General features: G+C 42.9%; 1 protein-coding gene across 3 annotated transcripts in view; it reads right to left on the reverse strand.

Annotated features, from left to right (window-relative positions):
* The window catches only part of STK39 (serine/threonine kinase 39), a 323,837-nt gene extending 299,407 nt beyond the window's left edge, over positions 1-24,430 (reverse strand). Inside the window, exons 1-2 of one of the 3 annotated variants that reach the window (XM_066346005.1) lie at positions 24,152-24,430; positions 24,039-24,109 (exon numbers count right to left, since the gene is read on the reverse strand). In XM_066346005.1, coding sequence (XP_066202102.1) covers positions 24,039-24,109; positions 24,152-24,291 — 211 coding nt within the window. In that variant the 5' untranslated portion in view covers positions 24,292-24,430. Of the gene's footprint in view, positions 1-24,038 lie in introns of all 3 variants that reach the window. The other 2 variants (XM_066346004.1, XM_066346003.1) reach the window with 2 other exon arrangements.
* Positions 24,431-24,958: the final 528 nt, after the last annotated feature.

A 24,958-nucleotide genomic window follows, 5' to 3' on the forward strand; every position in this document is an offset into this window, starting at 1 on the left:
CAGTGGATAGAGTGTCGGACTGGGACGCAGAGGACCCACATTCGAAACCCCAAGGTGTCCCCAACTTGAGCATGGGCTCATCCAGCTTGAGCAAGGGCTCACCACCTTGAGCACGGGGTCATTGGCTTGAGCGTGGGATCACAGACACAACCCCATGGTTGCTGGCTTGAGCCCAAATGTTACTGGCTTGAGCAAGGGGTCACTCGGTCTACTGTAGCCCCCAAGTCAAGGCACATATGAGAAGCAATCAATAAACAACAAAGATGCTGCTATGAAGAATTGATACTTCTCATCTCCCTTCCTGTCTGACCCTATCTGTCCCTCTCTGTCTCTGTCACACACACAAAAAAAAGAAAAACAGAAAGACTTTGGAGATGGGCAATTAGCTCTAAATTTTAGTTACACACCTCCACCAGAGCACTGCCTCACTGGGGTATAATTGGGTCCCTTTCTGTTTTCATCTCTAGACTTTCTAAGTTCCTCAATGCCAGACCCCAAAAAGAGCTTCCTCCTTATGTCACCAAGACAATGACTGGCACACAGTGGAGCTGAAAACACACCAACTAAATAGATGGAGGGTAAGCAACCTCGCCTCTGATGAAATAAGCACAGGCAGGGAGAGATTCTGACCCGCAGCCAGCTCACAAGTGCTCAGGTCTTTCTAAAGAATAGACTCATCACTCTCCTCGTCCTCTTCTCGTGTTGAGAAGTATGCTTCCACTTTCTCAACATGCAAGAGCTTTCTTAACCAATAGCTAGCCTCGTACCACCTACCAGGCGATTCCAGGGTATTAGAGGAGTGTTTCGAGAGTAATGTGTTTGCATGGTATTTTTCTTTTAAATATTTAATAGTCTGGTATTTGGGTTGAATATTTTAGTCAGGTTTCAATGGTGTGAAGTATATGAGCAAAGCCCTATGATTTTCTCATCTAAAAAGAAATGTATTTGGGTTCACTGCCAGAATTCTGTGTTCTTTACAGTTGTCAACAAGTCAGCATTAATGTTAATAACTTTTTAAACCTCTCAATGTCCCCATCATTGACTCAGGTAGATGATACAGGCCATGAAAACTGCTGCTTTATGCAACTATTTATTAAATTCTTAGGTACTTTGTATGATAGAGAAGACAGGATGAGAGGTCGAAGAGTAGAGGACATTTTTAGAAATTCCTTATCCTCCCGTATAATTTCCAGAACCACTTCAACTAATGTAGTAGCATTCGTTTATTTGAGAACACATAAAAATTGCTTTGGAATATAGGCACATCTGTCCGTGATCTTCCATTTGTGAAATGTTTAAATCAGTGCTTAAGTTATTATAAGATTCATCCTTTTTAACAACACAAAAGAAACCTGTTAAAATATTAGATATATATGTATATGTAGAAAGTTATCACTAAATTAAAAGGCTTAGAGGGTGAAGTTTATCTCCCTTAATGACCATATAAGAGGTGTTAACTAAAGTTTACTGAATTCTCTAAGTCAGTGAATAGTCACTTATCTATACCAATGGAAAGGTCCACTGGTGTGGAAAATATACATTTTAATGATGAAATGCCACAAAGCACAATGAGGCCAAGAAACTGGCTCAGTCACAAAGCTGGTCTGTAACACCAAAGGGATCCATGCCCAGGTCAGCCTGATGTGCAAGTTTCAGCTCTAACTACCACACGATGCTGCTTTAAAAATTGTGCGTCTTCTTCTAGAAATTAACTCCTCACCTGGACAGCTTGAGAATCCTAAAGGCAGATCAGATAGCAAAAGCAGAAGAGGCAAAGAGAACCTTGGAAAGAGCAGGGACTTTGTGACCAGACATCACTGGGCTCAGATCCAGGTGTGTGTGACCTTCAAAAGATTATGTGATCATCCACATCTGCTTCCTAATTTGTAAAACTGAGACGATCATACCAATCCAGGTAGGAAGGAGGTAAGGATGAGACATAAAGGATGGGAAGTACTCGGTTCAGTCCTTGGCACAGAATCATCCTGTCGGCTTGAATCACCTTTACCTGTCCTCCAATCTTCCTGTTACAGAGGAAACCCCCTCCCCAGAATTTCAATTCTAAATTTTTTCCCCAAAGATTACTATCTCTCAAAATATATAATGAAATTCTCCCCCAAGAGTCAAATAACTTATAAATTTTCTTTGGTCATATATAATTTTATACAAATATAACTTTTGATTCTACACACATAAAAATGATAATAAATAGTTGTATATAATATATGTAATCATTCTTACACACCCTTTGGTACTTCCAAAGGGAGAAAGAAAAAAGTGTAATGAAAATTAAACCTAAGTAGAAAAGAAGGGGAAATTCTTATAAAACAAGAAAATTCTCTTTCCTAAAGCACTATCATGCTACAAAGTACTGATAAAAGGGCAATTCGCTACACACACCACACCACACACACACACACACACACACACACACACTCCAGCATTTAGAGAAAAAGGAAGCAAGGGGACATATAGCCCAAAGGAAAAACGGTTAACTTTTTCTTTAAACCTGGTAATCAGACAAACATTCAAATCTATACTAGAAATGCAGGAAAATTTACTTTATTATTTCACACAATGAAAACCTATAAAATAAGGCACATTTATGAACGCACTGTGAGGTAGGCCCTAGGTCATTTTCAACTCCCAACCAAAGCAATCAAATAGAGATTAACATGCCTATCAGCTAAAATCAGGCTGTCAAATAAAAGCTTTAAATTATACAAATCCTTGCTAAAATGTAATTACAAGATTTTTCTTCTAAATAATAAAGTATTGCACTTCAATAAAACAATATTTAATTTTGCTTATGCGCTAAAAGATTTTTTTAAAGCAGATTAAAACAGAATTCAAGACCACCAGAAGAAACTTTCCAAAATGAAATAAGACCATTTGGTTGTCTTTTCCGAAGGCAAATATGTTGTTCATCTTCCTTTTACCTAACAAAAGTTCCTACAAAATGATAATCAAAACTTTCTGGTAAACAGGAGCTTAAATGATGCCTCTCAAATCAGGTTACATCTCAAGTGATCTGAAACCAAACTAAAACAGCATTTTATGAGCATGGTTCCCATTTTTAAAAATAACAGGGAAACTGGCCTTTGAGATGCTGAGGGACACAGACACCAAAGTTAAGGACTCAAGAATTCAAGAGTCACTGAATCATTCAATCCACTAGCCATTCATCTGAAAGAGAAGCAGACAGGGGTTGAGGAGGGAGAACAGAGGGAAAAAAGGGGGTGGGGGGCGTGTACTGACTATGACTCTGAGGAAGAAAAACAGGAGAAATCTTCCAGAGAAATATCAACAACCTCTCATCTCTGAAGCAACGAAGTGCCAAACACCTAAGGAAATCGGGGAGGACCCCATCCTCTACCCAATACACACCCGAGAAGACACATCTGGGATAAACCTATTCACATAAGAAGAAAATGAGTTGTAGCGGGTTCCAGGTATATATTTCAGAACTTCATCATCATCACATAAACTGAATGAACTATTTCATAGTACTTTTAAGTCCAGCAGAAAGGAACAACCATATTTTATAATCTGGGCATCAGTATTTCAGAATTGAAGATATTTTACAACTGAGACAGGGCACAGATTTTCCCAATTTACACTCCATACGGAAAAGGGAGGATGCTTCCCAGGGAAGTATTTACTTGACTTTAAAGAAAGAACTGCTTTTTAAGCAGCTCATAAGTATAAATATTTTTAGCAACAAGCTACATTTTGGATAGGATCCTTACCTAAGCGTAACATTACATAAATACTAACTTGTAGTACCTACCACACACTCAAGTCCCCTTCGCAGGCAAGAGCTTTCCATGTTACATATACCCTTAACAACCCTTATAGGAGGACAGCACTCAGGCTCAGGGCAGCAGTTCACAGGTTGGCAGGTGTCCTATAGAGGGAACCCTGGTAAACACTGGATTCTCAATCTTTGAGATTAAAATCGTGAAACAGAGAGAGAATACAGCTATTAGCACCTGTAGCTATGACTAAAAGGAGAAGAGGAAGAGAGTGAAAACTGTAAGGGCCATAAAGGCTCTGAATGAGCCAAAATTCTGACTCAGCAGAAACTACAGGATAGAAGGAGATGAACAGGTAGCTATGAACAAAGGTAGACGCACGCACACCGACTGGCTAGGTCACATCCAGGTCAGAGGACCCAGGTATGAGGTGACAATTCCCGCTGCTGAGGTCTCATTCATTTCCAGGGTTCATGAAAACACAATTGACTGCAATTTCCGAAGACCTAGATGCTCAGTATTTCCAGGGCTGCTGTGAAATCTAGGATTAAGGATGTGATTCCTGCCTTCCTAGCCCCACATCCATCTTTATAAGAAATGCCCTATCTACTTGTGGGGAATTTTAGTAAGTCCTTGGTCCTTGCAACCAAAAGGCTATATTATTCAAGTTTCTTAATTGTACACTCTAGACTTCTCACCAATTCAGAAAAAACTTTCCATAAATTTGTTCACAGTTTTAAATTTCATGACATTTCATATTTCGGGTCCATAAAATGATGCAACTTTCATTTCCTAAACTCAGATGATAATTCTTCTTTTTTCCAATCCACGAAGACCTCACCCCATCCACTTTCTCTTCACAGTCTCAGATCTTTTAGGTCTGGGTCAAGGAGGGAGTAAGGCAAGATGCCCTCTCAGTCTAATTCCCTTTTACCTTGAAGGCAGAAACGGGAACAACTAAGAAGACAATTAGCAAAATAAATTGGAGGAAATCTTCACAGTATCCCTCAAAACTACAAATGCAATAGCGTTTCTCCCTGCAATCCTCCTTCTGGATACTGTCTCACAGAAACAGGGAAACCTGGAGGCACCAATCAGTTAATCAATAAAGGATTCAAGTACCTTCAAGAGGTGGGCCCAGAAAAGAAATAAACTGGCATAGTTTTTAATGAAGTGGATCTATGAGAAATGGCCTAGAGTGGTAACTGTGAGTATCTGTAATGTGTATATTTTACTACAAATATATTCAGAAATACAAAGAAGTAAAATATATACATAATATATATTACTCTGTAGAAGTAAAGTTTATGTAAGTTGTAGAATCATATGCCTAGCTACCACATTACATGTAAAATAATATTTTGGAAAAATCTGTGTATATGTATACACAGAAGGATGTCTAGGATACACACCAAAATGACCACAAAGGGGAAATATCTGGAAAATAAAAAATTGAGGGTTGCTTTTTCTGTAGTTTAAAAACTTTTTAATGACCTGTGGTGGTGCAGTGGATCAAACATCGACCCGGAATGCTGAAGGTCACCGGTTCAAAGATCTAGGCTGCCCAGTCAAGGCATATACAGAAAGCAAGTACCACAAGTTGATGCTTCCCATTTCTCGCCTCTCTGTCTTTTTTCTCAAAAAATCAGTAAGTAAAAAAATCTTAAAAAAATAAAGATGTATTAGCCCTGGCCAGTTGGCTCAGCAGTAGAACACTGGTCTGGCGTTTGGATGTCTCAAGTTCGATTCCTGGTCAGGGCATACAGGAAAACCGCCCATCTGCTTCTCTACCTCTCCCTCTCGTATCTTCACACACACACACACACACACACACACACACACACACACACACACAGCCATGGATAGATTGGAGCAAGTTGGCCCCAGGCACTAAGAATGGCTCCATGGCCTCCACCTCAGGCACTAAGAAGGGCTCAATCTCTAAGCAATGGAGCAACACCCCAGATGGGCAGAGCATCGCTCCCTAGTGGGCTTGCCAGGTGGATCCTGGTCAAGGCGCATGCGAGAGTCTGTCTCTCTGCCTCCTCTCCTCTCCTCTCCTCTCCGCTCAGTGAATAAAAATTAAAACTTTTTAATAAAATAAAGACTAGTCATGCCAACAACAATGTTGTTTAAAATACTATGAAATTTAGAAAACAAAAATTTCAACATTCAAATCATCAAATTAAGTTCATAGGGATTCATTTCTCCCACATTCACATGAAATCAATAACTAGTTCTACAAAAAAGAGATCACATTTAACCAACCTAGAAAATTCTCACACTGCCAGCTCTGTGTTTGATATGAAAGGTCAGTGTGAAATCTAGAAGTCATTACTAAACTCAAATGTATCCACAATAAGAGAGTTACTTACTCTTAACTTCCCTGTCTCATAACTTCTACTGAGTAAAGTGCCAAATATCATAATAAGGTGACCCATGGTACCCAGGGCACAAAAGGCGAAGTATAACAGACACTCTAAGAAATACTAAATTGTAATAGAGGTGTTAGGCCTCATTAGTAAATGTATTCTGGGATTCTGCAAACTTTTGAGTATAAGAAAAATACACATATATACTCTGTCCAGTAATCATAAAGTATGCTTGACTCTCAGTGTACACCAAATTCACAAGAAACAAATCACTTTGCTAAGCAGGTATTAATCTAAGACTGCTATATTTTTCTTACTTTAAATAAAATAAATGTGAAAGTTCTGGAAATGCTAAAAAGTATCAGTTTCCAAAAATATCAATTTACTTTTTCTTATGAAAAAAGTCCTATCCCATTTAAAATTACACTCTAACACCAAAATTCAAACAGTATCTCGCCCTGGGTGACGAGGTAGCTAATGACATTTCTCTTTACTCCTCTGTATTATACACATTTTCTATGATGATCATTTAAATTACTTGTGTAATATTTGGGAAGTTTAAGATAAAATCAGCTTGGACTTATGTATATAACTCAGAGGTCTAGGTAACGTCCTTTTCTCATTATACCTTACGGGAGAAAGAGGCGTTGGCCAACCACAGAAAGGGCACTCCTCAATTCTAATCCATGTACGGATCTTCCTCCCTTTTGAAATAAAAGGCAAGTCACTTAGCTTTTAAATCTCTAAATTTATAAAGAACACATTCAATCATTCAATCTTATTCCCACATCTAAAAGCATACACTTTATAAGGCCTTTTACCAGAAACTTTGCAATTTAACTTGCACAGCACCGCCCCATCTACGCTTTCCGCCACTAGAGTATGATTGACTATAGAAATACGGGAAAATTCTGTCAATAACTACTACTAGGCTTCTCATCATTTTATTCTAATAGGCTGGCAATTCTTTTTTTTTTTTAAGGACACTATAACTAGCAGTAAAATATTGCTGGACTGACTTCAAAGTAAAGAAACATTCATAACTGTCTTCGCACCAATCTGCCCTTAAACTGACATGTTATTTTTAGGGCTGTGATAGGACTACTTTGCTGACTGCTACACAGCAGGAGGAATATTACAAACGCATGCAAACAATCTACACTTTTAACGCGGTGCTGAGGTTTAAGGAGGTCAGTCTGGAATAAAACACCTCAAAGCTAAAAAGGATCAGCAACATACACACACACACACACACACACACACACACACACACACACTCCCCTTCGCCCTTCAAATGCCACACTGGAATTAACATCTTTAAATTTTTAGCAAGTTATACATTTCTAAAGTCACATTTCGAGCAAAAATCACCCTGATGGATAATTCACACAACAAATTAGTTTACAAAACCTATAGTCAACCACATGACAAGCACCAGGGTAAAGATCACTGGTGTTTAGCTCCCCCATCAGAAGTTAAAGACAGAAGTTCAGTGAATGACAAACGCTGCATATTCACCCACCTTGAGCAAAATAAAGCGGCTGTGATCGAGAGTTTGCAACGATGGCAGTAAGAATTCCTCCCATCCCTGTAAACCTGTCCCTTAGCCATGTGATTCTACCACGCCTCCCAACAAGTGAGGAAGTCAATTTCCCTTGAATCTGAGCTGGCCTTGTGATGTGCTCTAACCAACTGAACGAGGCAGAGTGGCACTGTGTGACTACCAAGCCTCGGCCTCAAGAGTCCTTGCAGCTAACTCCAGCTGTCTTGGAACACTGCTATAGACAAGGAATAAAGGACAAGCAAAAAAGACAATGAGGAACCAGCAGACAGGGAGGGCCAGCTGACAGCCAGAATCCACCACCACTCACACAAGTAAGACCATCTTAAACAGGTTGCCCCAGCCCAGCTGGCCATGGACTGGCCCTACATGGGAGCAGAGGAACTGCCTAGCCCAGCCAAGCCCAAAGTGCCAACCCACAAAATAGTAAGCAAATAAAATGGTCATTATTTTAAGCCACTAAATTTTGGGGTTGTTTGTTACACAGCTATGCATAGTTGATACAGAGACTGTCAGAATCCCCACTCAGAGAACTTAGGCTTTCAGCATGTCAGAGGCACCCTTGTCTGGAGGCAAAGCTTCAAGTGAGGTGCCCTCCTCAACAAAATGCTGCCACTAAAACTTTCTGGGGAAAAATTACATTGTCCCTACTTGCCTTGACCCCTTGCTGAACCCCAGAAAATCTACAACTTGGTTATGCTCCTGAGTTCTGTCTCTCTTATTCACTCCTGCTCAGGTCTGAGGTCTTCTGAAGCTTCGGCTAGCCTCTGCTGCTCAGTGCTCCTGACTTGTCTCTGGGCTCTACAGACCTGACCTTGGAATCCTCCCCCCAACCCCGCTCTACCCCCCATCCTCGCAGTCCACCGTCGGCTCTTGCTATCTCTACCTCTAGAAAAACAGCTCATCGTCATCTCAAACCAGTGTCTTGTATGATCTCATTACTTCCATGAAGTAGTGATGCAGAATATATTAAAAACAATTGTAAATAAAACTGACTTTAAACAACTAATAATATAAGTAATTATTCCCATAAAGCCACAACTGCTTAAAACAGTTCAGGAAATATCTTAAGAGCAAATGAATGTCACATTAGGAAATTAGTCTCATTTATTCATAGGAGGGCTGATAAAAAATGGGTAATTTTTAAAATTCAAAATGTAGCTATAAAGTATAACTGGACACTCTCCCACCATGCACCCTTGAAGGAAACAATACTTCTTTATACAGAATAAATTCTAATGTGATCAATTTCAAAGTCAGTTATCCCTCATATAGTTAACATTTCATATTTTTTTCACTCTCTTGCTTCTAAAGAGTTTCAAGAGACATAGGAATATTTAATTTTTAAACAACAACACAAACTGAGAACAATTCACTCTTACTATGGGAAACTAAAGGGACTATCATCCGTGAGCACAGCAGAACAAGCGCCTGACCGTAACTTGCACCTGTTGCAGCAAGTGCACATCAGCTATCCCATCCCCCTTTACCTTTAAGGCTATTTAAGTAAATATATAAGCTATAAAGCTGCCTCTATTGTCTATTTCTTTTTTCCTCTTGTTTTCCAAGTGATCAGAGGAGAGATAGACAGACTTCCGCATGCTCCCTGATCAGGATTCACCGGCAACCTCCCTCTGAGGCCGATGCTCTGCCTATCTGAGGCCACACTCACAACCAAGCTACTTGTAGCACCTGAGGCAGAGGCTCCACAGAGCTATCCTCAGTGCCTGGCGCCAATGCAGTTGATACAATTGAGCCATAGCTACAGGAGAGGAAGAGAAAGAGAAAGAAGGGGGAAGAGGAGGCGTAAAGAAGCAGATGATCACTTTTCCTGTGTGCCCCAACCGGGAATCGAACCCAGGCAGTGGTAGGATTCAGCCAGTTTGCACCAGTTCAGTAGAACTGATATCTAATTTTTTGTTGAGTTCGGCAAACTAGTTGTTAAAATGACTTGCACAAGGGCCACTTAACTATGTCTTGCCTGAATAGTCAGGTTTTTATTCTTCCCTCTAAGATCTCTGTTGTGAGTGTTGATAGTCCTATTTTCTGCTGCTTTGTTTAATATATAGTGTTTCCTTTATTCCTCCTACCTCAATGCCCCACTCATATTTCAGGCTGGGACCTACTCCTAATTTAGAATTCTCTTTCCCCCTTTTGCCAACTTCTATTATGAATCTATTTTTGCCACCCGGCTTAGTGTATCCCAAGGTTCTCTTTACCAAGCCACAGTCACAGAGCTCCAGGGAAAAGCAACCTGGTCTCATCTCTCCAGGCAGAGGAGAACAGAAGCTCCATATCCACACATGCTGCAGATGGCTTTTCCAGTCTACCCGAATCATTACCAGCTAGAAGCAGCAGTCATTGGGACTTGGACGTGAGCTCCAAAGTATAGAATTGTGGCAACAATTCCAGTGCCATGTGGACTTTTCCTGGATGTGGACTTTCCTGGACTCCTGCTCCTTGTGACAGCTCCTAACAGACTGAACTGGGGTTGGGTTGCATTTATCAGGGACTTGGCATGGTGTTGGGGCCAACTTGGACTTGGTGAACTTGTTAAAGACACTACTCTTTTATGAATTCTTGCTGTATTGGCCAAGAGTTTGCGTAAAGGCTTTAATCACTGTAAAAAAAAAATAGAAGACTGGATAAAGAAGATGTGGCACATATACACCATGGTATACTATTCAGCCATAAGAAATGATGACATCAGATCACTTACAACAAAATGGTGGGATCTTGATAACATTATACGGAGTGAAATAAGTAAATCAGAAAAAAACAAGAACTGCAGGATTCCATACATTGGTGAGACATAAAAACAAGACTAAGAGACATGGACAAGAGTGTGGTGGTTACGGGGGGCAGGGGGAGGGAAGGAGAAAGAGGGGCACAAAGAAAACTAGATAGAAGGTGACAGAGGACAATCTGACTTTGGGTGATGGGTATGCAACATAATTGAATGACAAGATAACCTGGACATGTTTTCTTTGAATATATGTACCCTGATTTATTGATGTCACCCCATTAAAATTAATAAAAATTTATTTATTGGCCCTGTCCGGTTGGCTCAGCGGTAGAGTGTCGGCCTGGCGTGCAGGAGTCCCAGGTTCGATTCCTGGCCAGGGCACACAGGAGAAGCGCCCATCTGCTTCTCCACCCCTCCCCCTCTCCTTCCTCTCTGTCTCTCTCTTCCCCTCCCATAGCCAAGGCTCCATTGGAGCAAAGATGGCCCGGGCACTGAGGATGGCTCTGTGGCCTCTGCCTCAGGCGCTAGAATGGCTCTGGATGCAACAGAGCGACGCCCCAGAGGGGCAGAGCATCGCCCCCTGGTGGGCATGCCAGGTGGATCCCGGTCGGGCGCATGCAGGAGTCTGTTTGACTGCCTCCCTGTTTCCAGCTTCGGAAAAATGAAAAAAAAAAAATATTTATTAAAAATAAAAAAAAATAAAACGACACTTGCAATCAGGGTTCTCTCTAAGGTGGAAATCACAAATTTACATTCCTTACTCTTTTTTTTTTTGTAGCAGAGACAGGGAGAGTCAGAGAGAGGGGCAAATAGGGACAGACAGACAGACAGACAGGAAGGGAGAGAGATGAGAAACATCAATTCTTCGTTGTGGTTCCTTAGTTGTTCATTGATTGCTTTCTCATATGTGCCTCGAGGCTCCAGCAGAACTAGTGACCACTTGTTCAAGCCAGTGACCCTGGGCTCAAGCTGATGAGCCTTGCTCAAACCAGATGAACCCGCGCTCAAGCTGGCAACCTCGGGGTCTCGAACCTGGATTCTCTGCGTCCCAGTCCATGCTCTGTCCACTGCTCCTTACTCTTTTTTAATGCTCATCTGTGCAACTGCGTATTCTAAGCACCCGTAGTAATGTTCACTCCATCCACAGGTAAAAGAATAGAATCCTACTCCTACAGTGAAAAGATGGTTAAGGATAAATCACAGAGCCAATGATGCTCAGATAAAAGCGAAGACAACTGCAAGTGAGGATGCCAATCAAGGAGCAATATGGAAACATTTTAAATAAGTTTTATTGTTTTTTTCAGGTATTAATATTTTTCCATTAATATTTTAAAACTCATAACATAATCTAGTTTTGTGTACCTCTTTTATTGTTCTTATTTAAGTATTAAATGCATAAAATAATAAACTACCTTTTGGTATATCGGGGTTTTTTTATACTTAAAACGGTCATTAGTGCAGAGAACCAGTTGTTCAATTATTTGAATCCCACCACTGAACCCAGGACATCCACACGCTGGGCCAATGCTCTACCAATGAGCCAACCGGCCCGGCCTCCATTGTCTATTTCTTATGAGTGTTAAAGAGCAGGACACAAAATCATAGCCCTTAAAAAGTCTTGCTGTTTCCACAGAAACAGAAAGATGGTTACCAATGTACTGGGAGGCTCATTATCTCTTAGCCCTCAAGACTGTCACTTTTTAAACAACTGATGAATATTTACGTTAGTGAAGATAAACAATCTAGCTCGGATCTCTCCTTATGCCAAAAATACTAAGTTTGTCCTAATGATCACAATGTGAAACTACACAGAAACACTTCTCCTAGCCTGAGCTCGGCCACCCACATGCCCAGGAAAGGTGCCGTGTTAAAAATGTTTCCACAACAACCCTTGTTGAAGGGCAGGCACTGGATTTAGGGCTCCAGAAACTTGAAAGGGCATCTATGTGGAAAAATAAAAAAGGATTACATAGTAAAACTTTATATTTTACGGCCCCAGTCACCCAAGGGACACTAAATGAGAAAAAGTAGAGACTGTTCCCAAACTGCCCAAACTGAAATCTAGTTCATCTCCCCACACAGATTTTTTTTCACCCTCAGTCACAAATTCCCTTCCCTAACATAGCACGTGTCCCACCCAAACAGTGGTTATTGAATTTGAATTTCTATTAACGTCCTGAGAATACTGGATGTTTTATTTGTTATATATAATTTAGGCTAAACCATGAATCCTATAAGTACTCAAATACTGAAATGTTTTAAACCCAAAGTAAAAGAAGGGACCATAATTCAAAACATATGGTTTAAGTGACTCAAATTGACAGAGGTATTACTTTTTCTGAGTAGAATTAATTTTACAATTTTTTGGAACTTTATTTTAAAAAAAAAAAAAGACCTAGTCAGTTCCCTTTCCACAGCATAAAAGAAGATACACTGAAGTGATTCTGGCTACCACATCCAACCCAAGACTCTGAAGTGATTTTTTAAGGAAATGTAACACTTCGGCCCTGGCTGGGTGGCTCAGTAAATAAAGCATTGTCTGGGCACACTGAGGTCATGGGTTCAAACCCCAGTCAGGGCAGGTACTAGAAGCAGTCATTGAATGCACAACTGAAAATGGAACATCTAAGTGGAACAATAAGTTAATTGCTTCTTTCTCTCTCTCTCTCTCTCTCTCTCTCTCTCTCTCTTCCCCCCCTTTCTCTTTCTCTCTCTCTCCCCCCTTCCTCTCTCTCAAATCAATGAAAAACTTTTTTAAAAAGAGGGGGAAATGTGACATTTTGAAAATCATTATGAAAATACTGAATTTCATTTGCAAGGATTCTCTTTTGTTTACAGTAATCACAAGAACATCCCAGAGTGAGTTAAGTGGGTAAGATAAAAACCCATGCCTCAAAGCTATCTTCCTACAATGGGGGGGATCTATTTCACCACACACAAAAAAGAATGAATGTTCTTCTAAAAATATAAATCAGCATTCAAAGAGAACACAGAGTAAAAATGAAAGATTATTTTTTAGCCAGGTCAGCATTGCCTTTCTGAACTTCTAAGTCAGTGGTCCTGCTTCACCATGTTACCAGGAGGGGGCCTCCTGCCATTTCGGCCATCACAGTAATATTTAGTCAGTTTTCACATTTCTGAGAAATGACTGTCCAGCACTAACAAAACTTTTTGTGGTGCTAGAAATAGTCTGTATCTGCACTACTCAATAAAGTACTTTATTGAATGAGAATTAGACTTAAAATTAACTAAAAAAAAACACAGTTCCTGCATCAGCCACAACTGGTTACTACTGAGCACTTGAAATGCTGCTAGTGCAATGGAGGAACTATATTTTATTATAACTATTTTAAAACGGTTTATTGTCTTAAAGCAGTTTTAGGTTCATAGCCAAATTGAGAGGAAAGCAGAGATTTCCTATCCATCCCCTCCCCTACACACAGAGTGATACATTTGTCACAACTGATGATCCTACACTGACACGCCACTATGACCCAAAGCCCACAGTTCACATTAGGGTTCACTCTTGGTGATGTACATTCTGTGGGTTTGGACAATGTATAACGACACATTATAGTATCACACAGAGTTGTTTCACTGCCTTAATCACTCTGCCTATTCATCCTTCTCCCTGCCCCAAATTTATTTAATTTTAATTAATTTCAATTTAAATAGCCACAGGTGGCTAGCGGCTACCATAGAGGACAGCTTGGACCTAGACTGACAGGAATGCTGTTGCCACTGTGTTTTAAAGTTATCGGCCTGGCAGATGGGACCTACCTAGCTCTCGTGCAGAACTCGGTTCATCTACTTCACCCTCCCTCAGCTTGCTGCCCCTCTGCCTTCTACTTTCCACCACGCGCACACCTCTCCTCACTGACAGGTTACAACCAAAGACTCAAAATACAATATCGTAACAGACCAGGCAAAATGCTGATGGTGGAGTGACGCTATTTTATGTTTATATATCATCTGGTTTACATGTTAAATAAACGTGCCGTGGTGAAGAAATATTATAAAGATCATTTTAACATCTCTAAATGAATAAATAAAACTTTTACTATATCTACATAATAAATATATTCCCAGGTAGAGATATATTTCACTTTATTAAGATGGTAGTTATAAAATTCACTGTGTTGATACTTTTTCTAACTTCTTCCTTCTCACCAATGAGGAAGCAGTGTGATGTAAACAGAAGAAAATAGTGAACTAATTAGGAGTCATGGGGCCTGAGGGTGTAAGGACTTCTGGATCACAGAAGTCCTTACAAAAATCATTTCAAATTAGGCTGTTAGGGTCTTCAGCTGTAAAACAAAGGAGCAAGAAGGGATTTTCTCTTTGGTTTATTCCAAAATTAAATTTCATTATCCCCTCTATGTTCTTCCATCATTCCTCACTTGGAAAAGCCAGCACGGACCTATCATTCCTTCCCCTGAGCACTCTCTTCCCTTGCTTCCTTGAGTTGCCCCACCATTAAGCAAAGGGGATGGTGATATTGCCAATTAAAAAGGAAGAAAGGAAGGAGGACAGAGGGAGGAAAGAGGAATGGACAGACCAGATAATTCAAATTAAAATGTAAGCAACACAGGATAGGCCAATAGGCACCAATCCAGAGAATACAATCCTTTTTCAATTCCCAAACTAAACAGGGCAGGAACAAATGAAATACCCCTGTTACAAACCCTGGCACAAACTAATGCTACCAATTCAAAACAAGATCACAAATTCTTATAAGACCGCAACCATCAATAGAGTGATTGTGAGAAGTTTCAGTATTGTCACAGGTCACTAGCTTCAAATACTCCCCAAATGAGGATCAATCATTCATATGACAGAAGGCCATCAATCTCTACTTACCATACCAATTCTTCCAGTAAACAGCTCTAGTACTGCTTAAAGGCTGGGAAACATAAATTCTATAAATGTCACCAAAATGTATGTTTTCACTTAAGGGAAGAACTGAATGAGTATCCCCAGTACTAGGCCTCTGAGAGTTATAATAAATGCCACTTACTTGGAAGAAGTTTGAAAATAAAACTATCTTAAAATGATGTTTTCTGATATGTCAAAATACACAATCATCTTAAAACGTCAATTTAGCCCTGGCCAAAGTTAGCTCAGTTAGAGTATCGTCCCAAATACCAAGGCTACAGGTTCAACCTCCAGTCAAGGCACATAAGGGAAGCAACCAATGAATGTATTATACAACTAAGTGGAACAGGACATGTAGACCGCTCTCTCCCCCTTCCTCTTCCTCTTCCTCTCTCTCTCAAATCAATCAATAACTCAAAAAAAGAAAAGGTCAATTCATCTAATTCCTCAATACCCAAGAAGTTTTTAAAGCAAAGCCAGACTTTATTCTCAAATAACTATTTGGCAAGTAAGAAGAAACTTGAAATACATCAGCATTTACTCACATCAGATTCCAAAGTGTTTATCTAAATCAATTTCAGAGCTAAAGCACTGCCAATCCATTCTCTAAGGGCTGCTATTTCTCCTCTGCTTCCCCGTTAAGCCAGATCTGAAATGACTTTTTAATTAATATATTGAATTCTTCTTAAGTAGCAAAAACTTGAAGGATGGATAGCAGATTAGGAAAAAGAAATACTTGAAACACTCGTATCACTTCAACCATCTGGGGAGTTGTTTTGGTATAATTAAAAAAAAAATGTCCTGAGGTGGGGGAGAAGGTAATGTAAAATCTCATGTGGTTACATGGAGAATTCTATGTAAATAGAAAAAAAAGAAGTTCCCCAAAAATAAAAAGGAATTATAACACCTATTAGATTGGTTTTCACTTAAAAGGAGTGGCCCAATTCTATAGTGTTAGCATGTCCCTCACCAATCCTATCACCCTCAGTCCCTTGTCACTTACAAAAACACAACTACAGTCACCATAACAACCTTTGAAAACCACCTGTCCTGACAGTCTGCTCCTGGGTGTCACCCGTATCCGGATCTCTCCAGCTGTCCTGACTCTACACCGCATGAGCCCCCACAGAGTGCTCCGAGGTTGGATTATACAGAAAGACATAACCCAGGGAGAGTTCAGGGGTGCCCTCAAGAAAGGGAAGCTGTGGAGAAGAAAGTGGTGTTGGGACTTCCCTATCCTGCGCGGTGGTGCTCAAGCAGGACGCCACAACTGTGGCAAGAGCTCTGGCCCTTTAGTCCTGAGAGGCCCCCTCGCAGTCAGACGGCCTCAGGGAAGCCAGGCCACGGCCTGCCTGCGTACCTGCCAACACAGGCAGGTAGAAGCACTCAAAGCGCTTATGCTTGAGCTGGAAGGATTAATGAGCTAATTTCTTCAGAGCCCTTTAAGCTGATAGGCCCAAATGCAACAAAATAAGCATCATCTTTAGCCACAGACAAGATCAAATCTTCAGAAACCAGAGAGGTCAATTTTTAGAAGTAAGGCAAATGTTCCTATTCCACAAGGAGGAAGGGAGTATTTGTCTCCAGAGTTCCGATTTTCATCCAGAAAACACTTATCAAATTCTATACTTAATACAGGGTGTGGAGTATGGAGACAGGACATGCTGTACTCAAGGAGGAATTAACATCTAGCACCAGGATGGGGAAGGAGGCAAACAGTTTTCATACAGTGTGAGGTTTGCCAGAGGGTGAAATACTCAACAGAATGGGGCAGAGGAAGGAGGCGAGGGGCAGAGACAGTTTCTGTGAAGAGGGATCATTTACTCCACGTCTTAAAAGGGAGCCCAGAACAGGGTGGGTTCAATTTATAAATATGCATCAAGTTATACATTTATGAGGTGTACACTTTCCCACAAGCATAGGCTACTTCAATAAAGGTGAGACAAGCTCTGTGTTAAAAAGATGAAAATGAAAGGAAGGGTGGTGAAACGGTTTGTCAAGCAGGGGAAAACTTTCCTAGCACAGGCTGGGCAAGCACGAAGCATTTCAGCAACTGCAAAAGGTTCCCACTGGCTGGGAATCTGAGAATGGAAATGGTAATGTATGGCTGGAAAGGCAGGCAACAAATTCCCAAAAGGCCTTAAACACTGTGCTCAGAGTTAATCTTTAAAATGATGGGAAAGCCAGTCAAGGTGTTTAAGTCTGGGAGTAACTGATAAATTTTTGTATAGCATCCTCACTTTGGTAGCCATACATACTAGAGCTGGAAGCAGGAATGGAGACAAGAACCTGGTCAGGAAGTTATTACAATAATCCAGATTAGAACTGATAAGAGCCTGAACTGAACTAAACCAGTGATGGCCAAAGGGAAGAGTTGGAGACAGATCAAAGCACACAGCAAGTACACAGAATATTTAGGAATGGTGACCAATTAGACGTGGGAGATGGAAGAAGACAGGGAAAGTGGAGGATAGCCAGGTGTTTCTGTTTCCTACCCAAGGTTCTTAAGGATGATGGAGTATGCTGAAAGAGAAGAATTCAGACTGAAGCAGAAGTGTAGAGACAATGAATTTAATTTTGAGTATGAAATTCTGTGGAATATCTGAACAAAGACACACAAAAAGAAGCCCACACACCAATCCAAAGATCAGGGAGACCGTCGGCATTGCAGGTGGTGGGTGAAGCCTCAAGACAGAGAAGCGGATCATGGAGCAGGGTCAGGCAGGAAAGGGGGCGGAGAAGGGACAGACGGTGTCGAAGCCCGGAAAGAGGAAAAGGGACAAGGAGCGCCAAGGAGTATCCATGGCTCTGGCCACACAAGGGTGATGGTAACTGTGGTTTCACAGCAGAAGGGCAGAAGCCAGGCTGCAGAGGGCTGACAGGTTAATGGGAGGTTCTCCCAAGAAATGGCTTAGGTGAGGAAAGAAAGAAGTAAGGTAGTAGCTTGAGGAGGAAGGAGTAGTAAGAGTGTCTCATTCTGTTCTTCTTTGTTGTTGTTCAGTATGAAGAGAGAGAGACTGGAGAATATTTACAGGCTGAGGAAAAAGCAGAGAGGGAAGGAGATAGTGGAGCAACAGTGATGACTTTATCTAAAAACAAATGCCCCTGTCCTTTCACTCACTGGGACAATGAACATTTCTTTTAGTCAGCAGCATTTCCTGCCAGCATGGCAGCCTCCGCAGGGCAAACTCAGAGGTGGAAGAAAAGTGCAGTCTTAGCAGGTTGTTCCCAGAGCCCTTTCATAATGGGCTGTTCCTCCCAGCAACCTTCCCGCAGGATGCTCTCACCACTTGTCAGAGGGCCATTTGGCACCTAAACCCCTGAGCTGTCCAAATCGCCAGGAGCTCCACAGGCCTCTCCAGCTTCCTCCCACAGCAGAGGTGCAGAGGGGCAGAGGGGCACGGGAAAGCCGGTCCCACCTGGGCCTCTGACTCCTCCCGAAAGCCACCTTCTAGCCACCGAATGGAAGGAGGAGACTACAGGGCACCCTCTCCCTCCTGCCTCCTCCTTGGTAAAAAACCAAGCAGAGGAAACTCATCAAGCCACTCCAGAATCTTGCCAGAGACAGACCGTGTTCCCTTCTGATAACCTGAATCTGATTAGCAAATGTGGTTTACAGCAGTTATGGCTAAGACTAATTGCGAGCACGCACTATGTCAGACACTGTTCTAAGTGCTTTACATTCTCTCAATCCTCACAACCCTATTTTTATCACCTTAATGTTACAAATGAGGAATCTGAATGCAGACACATCTCAGTAATTTGCTCAAGGTCGCAAGGCCAGTGACTGCCATTGCCAAGATATGAAATAGACCAGGCCGTCTGACTCCACAGCCCACAATGCTTTAATTTACTCTTAAATACCATCAAACATGTAGTCTACAAAAGACAGTAAGAGTCAGGGAAATTTCATGCTATCGGCCACAAATCAAATAAATGCATAAATAAAGCAAGGATCGCATAATTCTACCATAAGTTTTTTTTTTTACTTCAAGATTTTCCCACATGGTAATTTGAACAGCATACACTTAAAGGAGCATTTCTGTTGTGAACATAATTAATGCCACTGAATTTCACACTTAGAAAATGGTCAAAATGGTAAATCCTGTGTATATCTGTATATTTTACCGTAATGACTTAAAAAAATACAAAAAGGGTATTTCTAGATACATTTTTCTCTTTACAAAAAAAAAAAAGAAATAATATGAAAATCAAAAGCCCTGTCTTGGGCTAAGCATCTCAGGCCTCTTTTAGTTAAAAACAAAAACAAAATGCCAAACTAACAAACAAGGGGCAGCAGCAAAGCAAGCCGGGTGTGAAGAAGGCCTGAGAGACCAGAATACACACAGTGCTCCCGCACTCCCGGCCCTTCAAAAACAACTGTGACCCGGTGTGGCTCCTGCTGTCCCCAGCTCCCTCCAGGACATCTGTAAAACCAGCTCTAATCCCTGCCCCACAGACCTCCGCAGAAACTCCGAGAGCAGAGAGAGCGCGAGCACTCGGGGCTGCTGTGGGTCTTTCTGAAAAGAAAGGTGGTTGTTCCTTGAAGACTTGACCATGCGCCTATTACCTGGGCCACAGAAAATGCATCTGATGGTTAAACAAAGCCTCAGAGGAGAGAACTGAACAAAGTCAACAGAGGACTAAATTATTTTTGTTCACTAGGACTGAAAATTCAGGTGTTACTTCTAGAACATTCTAAATGACCACCCACAGCAAAAGTGAAACAACACTGAGAAATCAAGTGCAAAACGACTGATTTTTTTACACACTGCAAAAAAATCTAAGAAAATTAAACATGCTATGGACACAAGTCTATTTATGGTGTCTCTGAGGAAAGTCAGTAAAGATAATAGCCCTTGCTAGAACTGTCTGATTCAAACACAGAAACTAATATTGCAAAGACTACCACTCTTTGACAGAAAGGTTCTTTGAGGTTGTTTGGTTCTATTAGGGATGCCCAAGTCAACATTTACATGACTCTTTGTTTAGCAAATCAAGATGATAGTAGTAACATCACCAATAACTAAACTATTTTTTCAGTTGGCATATCTTTGAGTGTCTCTTACACTTCTAAAGAAGGAATTTGAGGGTGAGATGGAGGGAGAAGTGAGAAACAAAGATCAATGAGCCCGAAGAGTATAAATAGGTTAGAAAGCCTCCAAATAGCAGTTACTTGTATAGAAGACATAAATATTTGAAAACTACAGGGACAAGAATACCAATCGCTTTAAAAAATGTAGTAATTTCACATTGCTCAGCCCTCTTTAAATATAAAGCTCCCATATACACATACAGATTTTACATCGTTTCTAGGTTATGTAAAACTTTCTGAACCAGATTACCCCTCAGAGCATTACAAATTCTTCATTGATCTTTTACAACACAAGAACAGTACAACAAAGAGAAAACTTTATTTTTAGACTTGCAAAAGCCTGTGTTTATTTTTCTAAAGCAGAAGTCAGACAACTGAACCTGCTTTGTTTGGATTTCAGCAAACTTATTTATTCTCTCCTAATCTTGAGGCCCCAACCTCCATCCACAAGGAAATGAAGAAAAAGTGCTCCCTGCCACACTGGAAAGTTCAAACACCTTGGCCATCTGCTGGAGCACATCTGAGCCTCCTGCTGGTCACAGTTCACACTGCTGGAGCCCTATCAGATGTCACCTGCTGTATGGCTGGGAGAGGCAAACACTGTCCACCCACATTCATGTCCAAACTGGTTCAGTGTTTAAACTACTAACTTCTGTGTGTAATGTTTAAGCAAAACTGCTTAACTACAGTTCACTCTTAATTACTCAAAAAGCATTACACACTAAATAGAAATGGGTTTGTAATTCCCTATAAACACTAAGCCCTTGCAAAATCCTTTTCCAGCAATTTGATTTTTCAACATAATGTCCTCCACACAGGGCACCTCCTTTAGTTGAGAAAATATGAGATAAATTTGAAGTATAGAGAAGCTATTCCCACAGTGTGAACATGAAAAAAAAAAAATCAGAATAGAAGTAATGAGCAGGTGTTTCTGTTCTCAAATTCATCAGCTAAATTTCTTCTCATTTGTATTAAATTGATCAGCCATAATTAACAATGTTGTTACTGCAAGCTGAAAAAGGGTTTGCAATTAATACCATCACTTAAACTAATATTTTATTCTTTAGTTCACAAAACTGGTTAACTAAAAAAGTCTTGTTTTCAAAAGACAAAGCTTGCATTTTAACCTTAATAATTATCAAAATAAACATCTAAGTTGATTATAAGTAATTTCTGGCCCTGGCCAGTTGGCTCAGTGGTAGAGCATCCGCCTGGCGTGTTGATGTCCCGGGTTCAATTCCCAGTCAGGGCATACAGGGGAAGCACCCATCTGCTTCTTCACCCCTTCCCCTCTCATTTCTCTCTAACCCCCAGCCATGGCTCTAGCTGAGCAAGTTGGCCCCAGGCCCTGAGGATGGCTCCATGACCTCAGCCTCAGGCACTAAGAACTGGGTTGCTGAGCAATGGAGCAATGGAGCAATGCCCCAGATGGGCAGAGCATCGCCCCCCTGTGGGCTTGCTGGGTGGATCCTGGTCCCGGCGTCTGTGAAAGTGTCTCTGCCTCCCCTCCTCTCACTGAATTAAATAAATAAATAAATAAATAAATAAATAAATAAATTCTGGTCCTAACCCTATGGAAAACTATGGGATAGATACCATCATTCAACTTCTATGGACTTTCCCTACAAGTTGCAGACCCAGGGTTAAATCAGACCACCCTGGAATCAGATGGTTAGGAAATGCAGCCAAAGAAATAACTGAGCACCTTACCAACTCTTACTCAGACTAAAATCTGGCTCAAATTCAATGCTTTTGTGGAATATCCTGCTTCCTTCTTTCTCCTAGCAGCCACTCCCTATGTGCTCTCCTAGTACTCACGGGTCACATCCTATAGAATAATTTACATAAATACCTGAATTCCAAGAGGGGTAAGGGCCATCTTTATTCATTTCTATACTGGGAACACCTAACACAATGCTTAGGATATAGCAGGCTCGGATTTTGTAGAACAAATAAAAACTATAGGGTTACATGCTATGAAGTATGTGAAAAGAGGGGCAGAAGCACAAGTCCTTTGCCTCAGGAGAAGAAGGCACGAGCAAGATTCACTAGAAAGACGGGCACAGAGAAGAGCATGTATAAAGATAGCAAGGAATGGAAGACCAGATGTGTCCTAACAGCTATTTCAGGTACAGTTCATGAACCTACAATATGGGAGGGGCCAAACAGGACGAGGGCAGGCAGTAAAACTGGAAAGATGAAGGGGTTTATATGCCAGGTACAAGGAAGGGATTTTCATTGACTATTCTAAGCTTTCAGACATTTTTGAAGTTATTTAATCCAGGCAGTGACCAAGACTCATCCCTTGAAATTCTTTGGCCAACAGTTATGGAAGGTCCGGATTTCAAAGGATTTTATGTAGAGATGTCATTTTAGGTTATTTGAAGCTTTTAAATCCTAGGTTACTGTTCTGCCCATCATTTTCTCATATATACATTTATATATTTAAACATCTAATGTCTTAAGTCTTTTAAAGGTGGGGATTTGAAGAACTTTTTTTAATGAAAAGCAAAAACAGTATTTTAGAGGAATACTCTGAATTCCTTTTTTGTCACCGTACTTCTCTATCAAGATACAAGGCAAAATCCCATCCCAGCGCCAGTAAGGTTAGAAGCTGAGGGCGCACTTTACCCGGGGGTGTCCCTAACGGGGTTTAACAAGCCTCTCAAATAGGATGATTCAATAAAGAAGATTCAAAAGTGAAGGGTGAACACAATTCTCCTGACCCTTCACGTGCTTGGCCCAAGGAAAAGTAACTCCGTCTTTCTGCCTGTCGACTTTGCCAGGTTTTTAAAAATATAACATAAGGTGATATTTGTGAACCGACTAGAAGGCACCGAAGTCAAGGAGTAGATCACCGGAAGCCTCGAGTTTCACCCTTGCAACTCGGCCTGGTACCAGAAGAAAGCATCCGCTCACGCAGGGCAGGAGCCCAGAGCGCCTGCTTTCCCCAGGCGGCCGGGCTGGGCAGCAGGCGGCGCGCCTCGGCGCGGAGAGCCGGGTACCCGGGCGCCGCGGAGCGCCGGGTTGCACCGCGAGCTTGGAGCAGCGGCTGTCAGGGAGGGAGGCCAGCATCCTCCCGGACTCAAGTAATAACCTGGGCCTCCGCGACTTCTACGTAGCCGCCTCACCCACAGCGAGAGGCTGCTGACCAGGGCAGAGGCGCGGCTGCGCCCAGAGGGTCCCCCGGGGCGCGAGGCGGGGGCGCTGGAAGCTCAGGGCGGAGCCCCCGCAACCCCACCCCTCCCGCGGCTGCCTATCCGCGTGGTCGCCGGCCACGGGCTGCGGCCCCAGCGCGCGGGTGGAAGGAGATGCAGCGGCGTTGCCGGGGCCCCTACTCCTCCACCCGGGCGGTCGGGGAGATAAAAGTTTGCAGCATGCGGCTTGTCTGCAGTGCGAGTCACATCCGCCGCGCCGCCTTCTGCAGCACCAGCGCTCACAGACGAACAAATAAATTAAAATTAAAAAAAAAAAAAAAAAAACTTGAAGCCGGTAGGCCCCGAAGCCGGCCGCTCTGCCTCCCGGGCGTGCGTGCAGACGAGCCCCGCATCCCGCGCCCCTCCCGCCCCCGGCCGCACCTCCCACCCGGCCCGGGCGCCCCGCCTGGGCCGGCCCCGCCGCCCGCTACACTGACCGATAACCTCCTGCAGCTCGTACGCGTCCCTGCAGATGGGCCAGCCGACGGCCTGCGCCGCCGGGGCCGGGGCCGGGGCCGGGGCCGGAGCCGGGGCTGGAGCCGGGGCTGGAGCCGGGGCCGGGGCCGGGGCTGGGACCGCGGGCGCCGGCGATGCTGTCGCGGCCGCCGGGGCCGCCGCCGCCGCCGCTGTCACCGGGGCCGCTTGCTGGGGCTGCTGGACGTGCACGGGCGAACCGCTCGGCTCCGCCATGATGCTGCCGGAGGAGAGCAGGAGGACGCGCCGGTCGACGGGCGACCTTCCACTTGAAACTTCCCTTTCCTCGCCGCCTACACCTCTCGGCCGGCGCACGCCCTCCCCGCCCGCCGCCGCCGCCACCGCGGGAGCCAGCAACGAGGGGAGGGAGCGAGGGAGGCCGAGCCGGGCGGAGGGAGGAGGCAGCGCCGGCGAAGGCGGGGAGGGGAGGAGGCGGCGGCCGCCGCGCTCGCCGCGCGCCCCGAACCTCGTGCGCGCGGTTGTCTGCCTCCGCGAGGAGAACCGCCGCCCCGCCCGCCCCGCACGGGGTCGCAGGAGTTTCCGCCCAAGGGGAGCAAGGCCGCTTTGTGTTTGCTTTCGGGGCCCGAGTCCCTCGTCCCCTCAATGTCGTGCTTTCCCTGCGCCTTCGCCCCAGTCAGACTCCCGGAAGGTGCCCCCTAGGAACCCCGGGGAGGGGTCGTTGAACCGCCGTCAGGTTCTCAAATTCAGGAGTCTCCCCAACTAACCAGAACCCGAAGTTCATTTTACAAGCTAGTGAGAGAGACACCTACACGCCGGCCGTTTGTAGGACGCCAGTTAAAAAATAACCCAAGTTGTAACTTTCCAACGCTTTACCTGCCAATATCACTTTCCCACCTTGCTAATCTAATCGCTGCCCCTCTAC

Source organism: Saccopteryx leptura, chromosome 7 (assembly GCF_036850995.1).
Source record: "Saccopteryx leptura isolate mSacLep1 chromosome 7, mSacLep1_pri_phased_curated, whole genome shotgun sequence".
NCBI classification, from domain to species: Eukaryota; Metazoa; Chordata; class Mammalia; order Chiroptera; family Emballonuridae; genus Saccopteryx; species Saccopteryx leptura.